This window comes from Corythoichthys intestinalis, chromosome 16, assembly GCF_030265065.1.
Source record: "Corythoichthys intestinalis isolate RoL2023-P3 chromosome 16, ASM3026506v1, whole genome shotgun sequence".
Lineage (NCBI taxonomy): Eukaryota > Metazoa > Chordata > Actinopteri > Syngnathiformes > Syngnathidae > Corythoichthys > Corythoichthys intestinalis.
The window spans coordinates 44,320,544-44,332,706 of NC_080410.1; the positions used below are offsets into that span (position 1 = coordinate 44,320,544).

The window sequence follows — 12,163 nt, forward strand, 5'->3', positions numbered from 1 at the left end:
GTGTTTTTTCCGCCCTCTGCTGGTGCTTGGGTGCGACTGATTTTATGGGTTTCAGCACCCATGAGCATTGTGTAATTATTGACATCAACAATGGCGAGCTACTAGTTTATTTTTTGTAAGAAAATTTTACACAATTTATTAAAAGGAAAACATTAACTTGTACTAACATTTATCTTTTAAGAACTACAAGTCTTTCTATTCATGGATCACTTTAACAGAATGTTAGTAATGTTAATGCCATCTTGTTGATTTATTGTTATAATAAACAAATACAGTACTTATGTACCGTACGTTGAATGTAAATATCCGTCTTTCGTCTTATCTTTCCATTCCAAAAATAATTTACAGAAAAATATGGCATATTTTATAGATGGTTTGAATTGCAATTAATTGCGATTAATTACGATTAATTAATTTTTAAGCTGTAATTAACTCGATTAAAAATTTTCATCGGTTGACAGCCCTAAAATTTTCCAATAAAATCCAGACATTTATTCTGGAAAATCTCAAAATGTTTCTTTAGTAGTTTTTGAGAATAAAGGTTTGAATTAAATGGTGTATCAGCTGTACCAATACACGTGAAAGTTAATAAAGGCAATAAAGATTTATTTTACATTCATCATTTAGCCTATCAATTAATTAGGTTCATATTGGTGAGAAATGTAGCCCTGACCCCGCTGACCCAGTCTGTTTGGTCTTATAAATGACCCATCCCCAGCAAAAAGTACATGCAGTTTATATCGTCCCTACCAATGCTGAGACCAAACCTACGCCCTTGGTGATGACCCTCGAGCTCTGCTTCCATCACATTTCACAGATTGTCAACGAGTGTATCTCAAATGATTCGGAAATACTCCCGGTTGGCAAACGCATGCGCTAACGAAGTTAAGATGGGCCTACAATGACATGCAAGATTAGTCATTGTTAGTCAAGCAAAACAGAGGCTTGTATAGCACCCAATGTCTGAAGCGTTTTGGAATCGACCCACGCTGTCTTCTCCCCCCTGTTTTTACGACACAAATTGACAAAGCCTCTTTCCAATTCCTGTTTTATTCACAAACAAGTGGTGCGGTATCGGTTCTGGCTGTTCTCCAATGCCCCGTGCCCAGTTTCTTGACATCAGTCCTTCCCCCAAAACCTTGCAGACAGTCCAATATTTCAACCTATCAACACTTGTATCCTTAAGCTGCCCTCTTCAGACAATGACCCCGCCCCTCCAGCTGTCTGCCACACCTACCGTCCCCGCCCCCAGTCCCAAAAATGCATCTCCCGTGGTCTCCTGAGGAAAATAGAGCTGTAATATCAGTTTCCTTTCGCCTGGTCTTCTGAATAAAGGTTGGCCCTCCATCAGAGCGCTGTCATTTTCTTCACCTCCCCCCTCCCCCGTTGCTCAAAATGTCATTTGAAATCTCAGTTCTTCCGATAGCGGTTTTTGGGCTTCTCCCCGCAGCCGGTGGCCTCGCACGAAGAAAGTCCGGGCTGTTTGCCCGAGTTGATGCTGCTCAAGAGGCCGGGCAATTCGTTGGTGATGGCCTTCTCGATCTTATCCAGAAGACAGCCGCCGATGTAGGAGCACTGGGCCGACAAGGGTTTGAAACTGGTGATGGCGTTGATTCCGAAGAAGTCGCGGTAGGCATCGCGGTTGGGGAGATCAAACTTGCTGACGTTAGTCTTGGCCAAGATTGACTTGAAAATGTAGAACTTGTCCGGATCGTCCACGATCTCCTTGAATACAAGTTCCGGGTCGCTGAAGAAACTCATCTTCTCTTTGAAGGTCTGGACGTAGCGATCCACCAGGAGGCCGTGGATACGAACGCGAATGCCGTGCTGGCGGATGAAAGCGATCTTGTTCTCCATACGATTTTCGATCACTTGGTTGAGATCCTCCAGAAGGGAGATCTCCTCCCGCTTGAAGAGCTCACGGCTAGTGTCCGGAGCGTAGTCGTAGGGCCAGAAAGAGCTAACGTAGACCCGCGGGGGCTCCGTCACGTTGATGAGCGGGGCCAAGCTCCAGAAAAGCGCTCCGTACACTCGCATCAAATCCTGCGTGGCCAGGTTGTCGGCCTTGTTCAGGATGATGCGAATCTGCGACTCGCGGCCCTTCAGTTGACGGAAGAGCATCTCCAGCTCCAGACCAACGTCCAGCTTCGTCGGATCAAACACCACAAAGATCAGATCAGCACGGTCGATGAACCACTGGCAAACATCGTTGAAGGGGTACCCTGCACGGAAAATTTTACAAATTGTTTCTCGTCTGAACGGGGCCAAAGGTGGCTTCTTTACCTCGCTCCTGCTGTTTGCGGTTCTCGATGATTCCCGGCGTGTCCACGAAAGTAACGCGTTCCAGCAGCTTGTGGGGCATTTCGATCCCGATCAACTTTTCCAGGAAGTTTTGCCCAAATTTCTCCAAAGGCGAAAAGGATCGAGAGCTATCGGCCGCCATCACGATGCCCTCCACCGAGCGGATCTTCTCGCCGTGCATTATGACGGTGAACTCAGAGGTAGTCGGCTCAGCTCCTGGGGAATCCAGATAGATTTATACAACTTATGTCCATTCAGACCACTGATAAAATCATTGATGAATGGGCGACAACCTGTGTAGAGCTGATAGGGGCTATCATTCAAGCCCAGGAGGTAATTAATCATGGATGACTTTCCTACACTCCACGGTCCAAGGAACAGCACCATGGGCTTGGAGGTAATTTCTCCATCTGTGGGACAACGGGAAAAAACAAAGGCGCTTACAACCACGATAAAGCATTGAAACATGATTCTTCTTTGCCAGTCATTCCATTTTAAATGGATTGCAGGGTTTCCCCAGAAAATTTGGCAAGCCTGGTGGTAGAAAAGCCCATGGGCGGCCATTGTTTTGGGATAAATATAAAATGAACCAGAGTTGCTCGAAAATTACATTATTTTCAAGGTGGTTCGGGCATCTGGTGCAGATGCCACCAGGGCGCCTCACTAGGGAGGTGTTCCTGACACGTCCAGCTGGGAGGAGACCCTCGGGGCGGGCCCAGGACCAGGTCGAGGGATTATATCTCGACACTGGCTTGGGAACGCCTCGGGATCCCCCAGTCAGCGCTAGTTAATGTGGCCAGGAAAAGGGAAGTTTCGGGCTCTCTGCTGAAATTACTGCTCCCGTGACCTGACTTCGGATAAGTGGTTGAAGATGGATGGATGGACATTGACCACACAGTAACTTTGTCGAATTATTCCTTACAACAATGAAACTAAGGCAAGACATCAATGACCTTCCTAGCCTCTCACAGTCCAAATGGATTCTATAGCTGTCAGCGGTACTGAAACGTGATCGGGCAACACCAGCCATCCCATTCAAAATGGATTTGACTGTCAATAGCAGTGAATGAGTTCATTACACTTCCCCTTTGGATGTACAGTGCTACATCTACTGAACGTCTCTACAAATGGAATTTTCAAGTTATGACACGCCTCAATGGGAAAATTTGGCCTATTGTTTCGAAATAAATTTCAGTGTAGGAAAAGTAAAAGTACAGTATGGGCTGCTACTCGCAGCTCCCAGAGTTTACTGAACATAGCATATTTATAGCTCCTCTGCCATTGGCAATTGCCTTCCATCTTTCTGGCATCTAATAGGCTAAAAGGGACCTATAATGTATACGTATGTGTGTATCCCTGCATCCACATCATTCGCCCCTCGGGCCGTGACGCAGACAGTTGCGCGAGTCACTATGATCCGAGTCACAAGGAAGTCCCGAGTGTTACCTATTGTGTGCAAGTAAGTCGAGTCGAGTCACGAGGTTATGTCGAGTCACGAGGTTATGTCGAGTCGAGGCGAGTCATGAGTTTATGTCGAGTCGAGTCACGAGGGTATGTCGAGTCGAGGCGAGTCATGAGTTTGTCGAGGCGAGTCACGAGTTATTGTCGAGTCGAGTCACGAGGTTATGTCGAGTCGAGGCGAGTCATGAGTTTGTCGAGGCGAGTCACGAGTTATTGTCGAGTCGAGTCACGAGGTTATGTCAAGTCGAGTCACAAGGTTATGTCAGGTCGAGTCACGAGGTTGTCGAGTCACGAGGTTATGCGAGTCGATTCGAGTCACGAGGTTATGTCGACCCAAGTCGAGTCACGAGGTTACGTCGACCCGAGTCGAGTCACGAGGTTATGTCGACCCGGATCATGAGGTTATGTCAAGTCGAGTCACGAGGTTGTCGAGTCACGAGGTTATGCGAGTCGATTCGAGTCACGAGGTTATGTCGAGTCGATTCGAGTCACGAGGTTATGTCGAGTCGAGTCACGAGGTTACTGTATGTCGACTCGTGCCACAAGGTTATGTCGACTCGAGTTAAGTCAAGAGGTTATGTCGAGTTGAGTCGAGCCACGAGGTTATGTCGAGTCGAGCCACGAGGTTGTCGAGCCACGAGGTTATGTCGAGTCGAGCCACGAGGTTGTCGAGCCACGAGCTTATGTCGAGTCGATTGGAGTCACGAGGTTATGTCAAGTCGATTCGAGTCACGAGGTTATGTTGAGTCGAGTCAGTCACGAGGTTACTGTATGTCGACTCGAGTCACAAGGTTATGTCGACTCGAGTTAAGTCAAGAGGTTATGTCGAGTTGAGTCGAGCCACGAGGTTATGTCGAGTCGAGCCACAAGGTTATGTCAACTCGAGTCTGGTCACGAGGTAATGTCGAGTTGAGTCGAGTCACGAGGTTATGTCGAGTCGAGTCACGTGGTTACTGTATGTCGACTCGTGTCACAAGGTTATGTCGACCCGAGTCGAGTCACGAGGTTATGTCAAGTTGAGTCGAGTCACGAGGTTATGTCGAGTCGAGCCACGAGTTTATGTCGAGTCAAGCCACGAGTTTATGTCGACTCGAGTCTGGTCACGAGGTAATGTCGAGTTGAGTCGAGTCACGAGGTTACGTCGAGTTGAGCCACGAGGTTATGTCGAGTCGAGCCACGAGGTTGTCGAGCCACGAGCTTATGTCGAGTCGATTGGAGTCATGAGGTTATGTCAAGTAGATTGGAGTCATGAGGTTATGTCAAGTAGATTCGAGTCACGAGGTTATGTCGAGTCGAGTCAGTCACGAGGTTACTATATGTCAACTCGAGTCACAAGGTTATGTCGACTCGAGTTAAGTCAAGAGGTTATGTCGAGTTGAGTCCAGTCACGAGGTTATGTCGAGTCGAGCCATGAGTTTATTTCGACTCGAGTCTGGTCACGAGGTAATGTCGAGTTGAGTGGAGTCACGAGGTTATGTCGAGTCGAGTCACGTGGTTATGTCAAGTTGAGTCGAGTCACGAGGTTATGTCGAGTCGAGCCACGAGTTTATGTCGAGTCAAGCCACGAGTTTATGTCGACTCGAGTCTGGTCACGAGGTAATGTCGAGTTGAGTCGAGCCACGAGGTTATGTCAAGTCGAGCCACGAGGTTGTCGAGCCACGAGCTTATGTCGAGTCGATTGGAGTCACGAGGTTATGTCAAGTCGAGTCGAGCCACGAGGTTATGTCAAGTTGAGTCATGAGCTACGTCGACTTGAGTCACGGGCTTATGTCAACTCGAGTCACGAGGTTATATCGACTCGAGTCACGAGGCTATGTCGAGTCGAGTCACGAGGTTATGTCGATTCAAGTCGAGTCATAAGTTTATGTCGAGTCGAGTCACAAGGTTATTTCTAGTTCAGTAGAGTCAAAAGGTTATGTCAAGTCAAGTCCTGGGGTCATGTCGGTCGAGTTACGAGGTTATTTCGAGTCGAGTCGAGTCACGAGGTTATTTCGAGTCAAAAGGTTGAGTCAAGTCGAGTCACGAGGTTATTTCGAGTCAAAAGGTTATGTTGAGTCAAGTCAAGTCTTGGGGTCATGTCTAGTTGAGCCGAGTCTTGAGGTCATGTCAAGTCGAGATGAGTCACAAGGTTGTAAAGACGAGTCATGTCAAGTCAAAAGGTTGTAAAGACGAGTCGTGTCAAGTGAAGAGGTTGTCGAGTTGAGTCAACTATAGGCACAGGTTAGTCAAGGCCATCACCATTGTTCCCCAGACCTCCCACAAAGCACTCAGGTTTATCTTTGAGGGAAACCTAACTGTCAATGTACAGTAAGTCTATGTACAAAAAAAACTTCAGTATAACTGGGAATAAACCAGCATTAAGGTTTTCCAAGTGGATCACTGGCAGGTGGGAACCAATCCCCGATCTCAGTTTTCCAAGTCAGCTTGTTGAGTCTCGAGTCATTGTCTTACGAGTCAAGTCGTGTCAAATCTTGAGTTATTGCCTCAAGCCGAGTCGAGGCTCAGACCCTCCAAGCTCAAGCGAGTCAAGTCCGAGTCTGTTTTTTTAAAAGTTATTTTTTAAGTTTGAAGTCAAATTGCGATTCATCCAATATGCGACACGAGTCGACTTAAGTGCGAGTCCCTGTGACGTGAGTCCAATTGTCTGCCATGAGGTGTACTGACAGCTCTACATGAATGTATTAACGTTTATTATTTACTCTATTCTTTGTTTTTTACATTATTCAAAACTCTCATTTTATGTTTATTGTGTAATAATGTAATTGTAACATGTATGTGTTACATGTTTTGATGCATTTATACAAGATTCATGTCTGAATTTTGGGGGGCTTGGAACAGTTTAGGGAATTTACATGGAAAACTGTAATTTTACGAGACTACTTCCAGAACCAATTTCGTAAATAGAGGTATCACTGTACTATAAGAATTGCATGATAGGCCAGATCCACAGTAGGTTCCCCAACCCTTACCCAGGCCAAATACTGATAGGCAAAGACAAATGATTAAAGCCTGAGGCAGTTTTAAAAGCATGAATAAAGCATCATTAAATGCTGCGCTACAGGAAAGCATAAATCACAGACCGACGATGCAATTACAGCTGTTTCTGGTCCTAACGACCCAACCTCAATGAATTCAGCCAAGAAAGAACCCGTTGCGAAAGCCACAAGTGCTCATGCAACCCCCAGCGTCTGTGATATAAAGGCAAATGAGAGGGGGCGGGCCAGGAAGGGGGCGGTGCCATGCACAGGTAAGCCCCGGCCGCACCCACCTGTGGCGGCGTCCCCCAGGGTTCGTCCAGGGTAGGCTGTTAGGTGGGGGGAGGGGAGCGGGGAGAGTGAGGAGAGCACGGTGAGGGAGGAACGGACGGGTGGGAGATCCTGCCTGGAATCTTGCTTTTCATACTTTGAATTATGGAAAGATGGGATTTTGGAGGCAAAAAACGTCATTTAAAAAGAGAGACTTTTTAAATGTCACTTCATAAGTAGAATGATTGGAATGAAATGGAGGAAAAAGGATGCACTTGAATCCCTCTAGATATGACAAATTACTTCTATTATACAGAAGGAGAATGGAACATTTTCCTATCAGAGGCCATTCCAAGATATGATTCATTTTAGCTTCTCTCAGCTTTTATAGTTTTGAAGAGTCCCCAACGCAGAAAATGCTTGAAGGTGTAAAAATAGGAAATAGCAACACAAACAAAACCAACTTTCCTGACTCAACACAACAAAAGAATAACAAGATAAACATCCCGAAGGTCCACGGCGGTACCTGAGATTTCGTGCTGCCTCAGCTCGTTGTACTTGTAGGCCTGCTCCATTGGCTTGATGGAGGAGTGGTAGATCTTCCGTAACCTCTGAACAGCCGCTGGGGGAGACAACATTTGGTTGGCATTTTCATATAAAACTAGAAACTGCAATTTCTGGAGAAATTACGATGGGGATTTGCTGTGGTAGATACAGATCTATCAGGTCACTTTGGGGACATTTTGAGGACACGTCCTATTGATTCAGGTCACTTCCGGTTGATTTGGGGACATGCCCTGTTGATATCCATTTGGGGGACACATCCTGTTGATATCAGGACACTTCCTGTCAATTTGGGGACATTTCGGGGACACGCCCTGTTGATACCAGGTTACTTTTTGTTAAATTAGGGACATTTGGGGGAAATGTCCTGTTGACATCCATTTGGGGGACACTTCCTATTGATATCAAGTCACTTCCTGTTAATTTGGGGACATCCTGGGGATATGTCCTGTTGATATCGGGTTACTTTCTGTGAATTTAGGGACATTTTGGGGGACATGTCCTGTTGACATCCATTTGGGGGACACGTCCTTTTGATATCAGGACACTTCCTGTTAATTTGGGGACATTTTGGGGTCACTTCCTGTTGATTTTGGGACATTTCAGGGACACGTCTACTTGATATCAAGTCACAAAAAGTCAATGTACTGTAATGGTAAATGGTAAAAAATCTGTTTTCCTGCCATTGAAAATGAATGGGAAATCTGGACTACATGGCTATCAATTGCATCCCTAGGCGAATTTTGGGAACCGTGCATTTTTGCCAAATTCTGTATTCAATTTTTATGTCCCTTACTGTCCTGGATTTTTTTTATGTGTAAATTGTGCGATTCGATCAAAAATTGTATGACAAATAGCGTTTTTGTAAGATTTTTGTTTTGTTTTTTGTTGTTTTTGGTTTGGGCTGTGCGGCGCGCCGAAGGAACACCATTCAAAAAACAGACCAAAAAAAACCAAAAAAAGGAATTTTACTGTATGGGTCTTTGCTTTGCAAAACTCCATCTAATTAAGATAAATTTCAAACACTGCACTAGATTTATTTAACAGCTGAGGCAGGATAATACACACGTTAGAAAGACCAACAGCACCATCTGCTGGATTGACCGCATTTGACATGTCTTACCTGCATAGTCCGCTGCTTTTTCTTCAGTGGCAAATCGAAGAGTCTCATCGATGTGAGATCTGTCTCTGAGGACGGTTGTGAAGTCTTCTTCTTCTTCATCTGTCAAAAGAAGCAAAAAGTCAGTTTGAAATTATGGACGGGAAATTATAAACTACAGCTCAAGACTGTCAAGACCAATGGCGGAACAAATATTAACAGGGTCTGGCAAGGGCGTAGGTTTGGTCTTAGTATTGCCAGGGACGTTATAACGGCATGCATGGACAGAAAGACTTGTAGTTCTTAAAAAATAAATGAGTTAAAATAATTTGATTTTGAAACCCATCTTGATGTTTCCGTCTTTATACAATTTGTAAAATTTGTTTAACTAGTACGTCGCCATTGTTCTTGACGTCACTGGGTTAAGCTGCCGGGCTTCCAGAGTATGACTTTAGCGACATAAACATGTCATCTGTTCAACCCTTTCAATTTGAACCCAAGAGGAACATTAATGAGCAGGACAGCACTGTCGATATTTCACAAAACGAGCAGCAAAAGCAAAATGAACAGGAAAGACGGGATGAGACAAGACGAGAGTATGACAAAACTGGTGTTCAGCTAAAATGTGCTACACCGGCGAAACGTACTACAAGAGCTGAATCGACACCCAAAGTGCTACCGCGCGCTTTCGGATTGTTTTCTTTAGAAGATGCACATAGACAGAACATTCTAAAGAGTCCTTAAGAAAATATTGAAAAGTAGTAAAATGCTGGCCAAAAGTATTGGCACCCCTTCAATTCTGTCAGATAATGCTAAATTTATTCTAGAAAATGATTGAAATTACAAATGCTTTGCTAGTGATATCTTCATTTATAGTGTTTGCAATGAAAAAACACAAAAGAGACTGGAGAAAAAAAATGTAACCATTATCATTTTACACAAAACTCCAAAAATGGGCCGGACAAAAGTGTTGGCACCCTTTGAAAAATCACGTGATGCTTCTCTAATTTGTGTAATTAACAGCATCTGTGACTTACCTGCGGCACATAACACGTGGTGGCAATAACTAAATCACACGTGCTGCCAATTAAAATGGATTAAAGTTGACTCAACCTCTGTCCTGTGTCCTTGTTTCTCCCACATTGAGCATTGAGAAAAGAATGAGGACTTGAGAAGTAAAATTGTGAGGAAGCATGGGCAATCAAGGCTACAAGTCCATCTCCAAAGACCTGAATGTTCCTGTGTTTACCGTGCGCAGTGTCATCAACAAGTGTAAAGCCCATGGCACTGTGCCTAACTTCCCTAGATGTGGACGGAAGAGAAAAAAATGACAAGAAATTTCAACGAAAGATTGTGCGGATGGTGGATGAAGAACCTCAACTAACATCCAAACAAGTTCAAGCTGTCTTGCAGTCCGAGGGTACGACAGTGTCAACCTATCCATCGACGTCTGAATGAAAAGGGAATCAATGGTAGGATACCCAGGAAGACCCCACTTCTGACCCAGAGACATAAAAAAGCCAGGCTGGAGTTTGCCAAAACGTACCTGAGAAATCCAAAAACGTTTTGGAAGAATGTTCTCTGGTCAGATGAGACAAAAGTAGAGCTTTTTGGGAAAAGGCATCAACATAGAGTTTACAGGGAAAAAAACGAGGCCTTCAAAGAAAAGAACACGATCCCCACAGTCAAATATGGCGGAGGTTCCCTGATGTTTTGGGGTTGCTTTGCTACCTCTGGCATTGGACTGCTTGACCGTGTTCATGGCATTATTAAGTCTGAAGACTACCAACAAATTTTGCGGCATAATGTAGGGCCCAGTGTGAGAAAGTTGGGTCTCCCTCAGAGGTCTTGGGTCTTCCAGCAGGACACTCTTCAAAAAGCACTGGAAAATGGTTTGAGAGAAAGCACTGGAGACTTCTGAAGTGGCTAACAATGAGTCCAGACCTAAATCCCATAGAACACCTGTGGAGAGATCTGAAAATGGCAGTTTGGAGAAAGCACCCCTTCAAATCTCAGAGACCTGGAGCAGTTGGCCAAAGAAGAATTGTCTAAAATTCCAGCAGAGCATTGTAAGAATCTCAATGATGGATACCGGAAGAGGTTGTTCGCAGTTATTTTGTCTAAAGGTTGTGCTACCAAGTACTAGGGTGAGGGTGCCAATACTTTTGTCTGGCCAATTTTTGGAGCTTTATGTAAAATGATAATTATTTCATTTTGTTTTCATTCTCTTTTGTGTTTTTTTCATTGCAAGCAAAACAAATGAAGATATTACTACCAAAGCATTTGTAATTGCAATCATTTTCTGGGAGAAATTGAGCATTATTTGATGGAATTGCAGGGGTGCTAATACTTTTGGCCAGCAGTGTGCCCAGCGTGTGCGTCATACAACTGACTGGGCAAGATTGACGCACCAACTCTCACAATCAGTTCTCCCGGACAGTCCAGAACAAATGGCAAGACGCTCTATACCAACACAAGGAACACCGGAGAACGCCCTATATCCAACTGATAACACAACTGACAAGACTCCTAGAGCCCATTTGACACTGAGGTGGCAAAATCCACAAGTCTCGTTGCCAGGACAACAGTAACTTCCGAATCGTCCTGTTCAATCCACAAACAGACAATAATCTTAAACAACGCCAAAACACACCCTTTTTCTTGCCCAGGGTCTTCCCAGCGAGAGCCTTCAAAAGACTGAATGTTTAACTAATCGTGGTCATTTTTCTCGGGAACCTTTTGTTGACCTGTGATAGGGTGACCTTTCCTCCCCGCCTGAGTGTTTGTTTCGCCTTGCCGTTTTGATCACTGTCGACCTGAATAAATTGTCAACTTGTTTTTGGTGAGCCTTCTTTAAACCTTTCAAAATTGAGTCAGTACAAAGGGTTAAGACTAGGCTGCAGCGATCAATGATTTTAGTATTCGATTAATCGATGAACTTCTTAGTTCTAATAATCGAGTAATCAGATACGGAACATAAATATTAAAATACCTGAGCTGAGCCTCAAACGGTATTAAAAAAAATAAATCAATGAGGATCTATGTACAACAAAAGAACAATTGACTAACTTACATAAAAAAGTCCGCTAGCTTAAATGCTATAAAATGCTAACTTTTTTATTTTTTATTTTTACAATGCTCTTAACAGATGGTTCAAACACATATGCGCACAAAAACAGTTCAGTATACCTATAAACTAAATTAGAAATGCATTTAAAAAAAACATTAGCTCAAACAAAAACTTAGCTTATGTTGGTCTTAACAGAGAGCAGTTGGATTCAGCCATATGAAATGAGGCACACTAGAGGGCAGTGTATTCACCCAAATCAATTCAACTAAATGCAAACACTTTCAAAACAAACCATTACAACGCCACTTTAATTAAACAAGTACTCGAAGCAGCAAACTTTAATGCGAATCTTTTTTCCTAATCGAATACTCGAGTAAATCGGTTAATCGTTGCAGCACTAGTTAAGACAAAGGTGATCGCACG

General features: G+C 44.2%; 1 protein-coding gene across 2 annotated transcripts in view; it reads right to left on the reverse strand.

Moving 5' to 3' along the window:
- srl (sarcalumenin) overlaps positions 1-12,163 on the reverse strand; it is a 33,668-nt gene continuing 21,505 nt past the window's right edge. For both annotated transcript variants that reach the window (XM_057860606.1, XM_057860607.1), the window contains exons 2-6: positions 8,695-8,793; positions 7,534-7,629; positions 2,595-2,711; positions 2,284-2,517; positions 1-2,222 (exon numbers count right to left, since the gene is read on the reverse strand). In XM_057860606.1, coding sequence (XP_057716589.1) covers positions 1,411-2,222; positions 2,284-2,517; positions 2,595-2,711; positions 7,534-7,629; positions 8,695-8,793 — 1,358 coding nt within the window. In that variant the 3' untranslated portion in view covers positions 1-1,410. The remainder of the gene's footprint in view (positions 2,223-2,283; positions 2,518-2,594; positions 2,712-7,533; positions 7,630-8,694; positions 8,794-12,163) is intronic.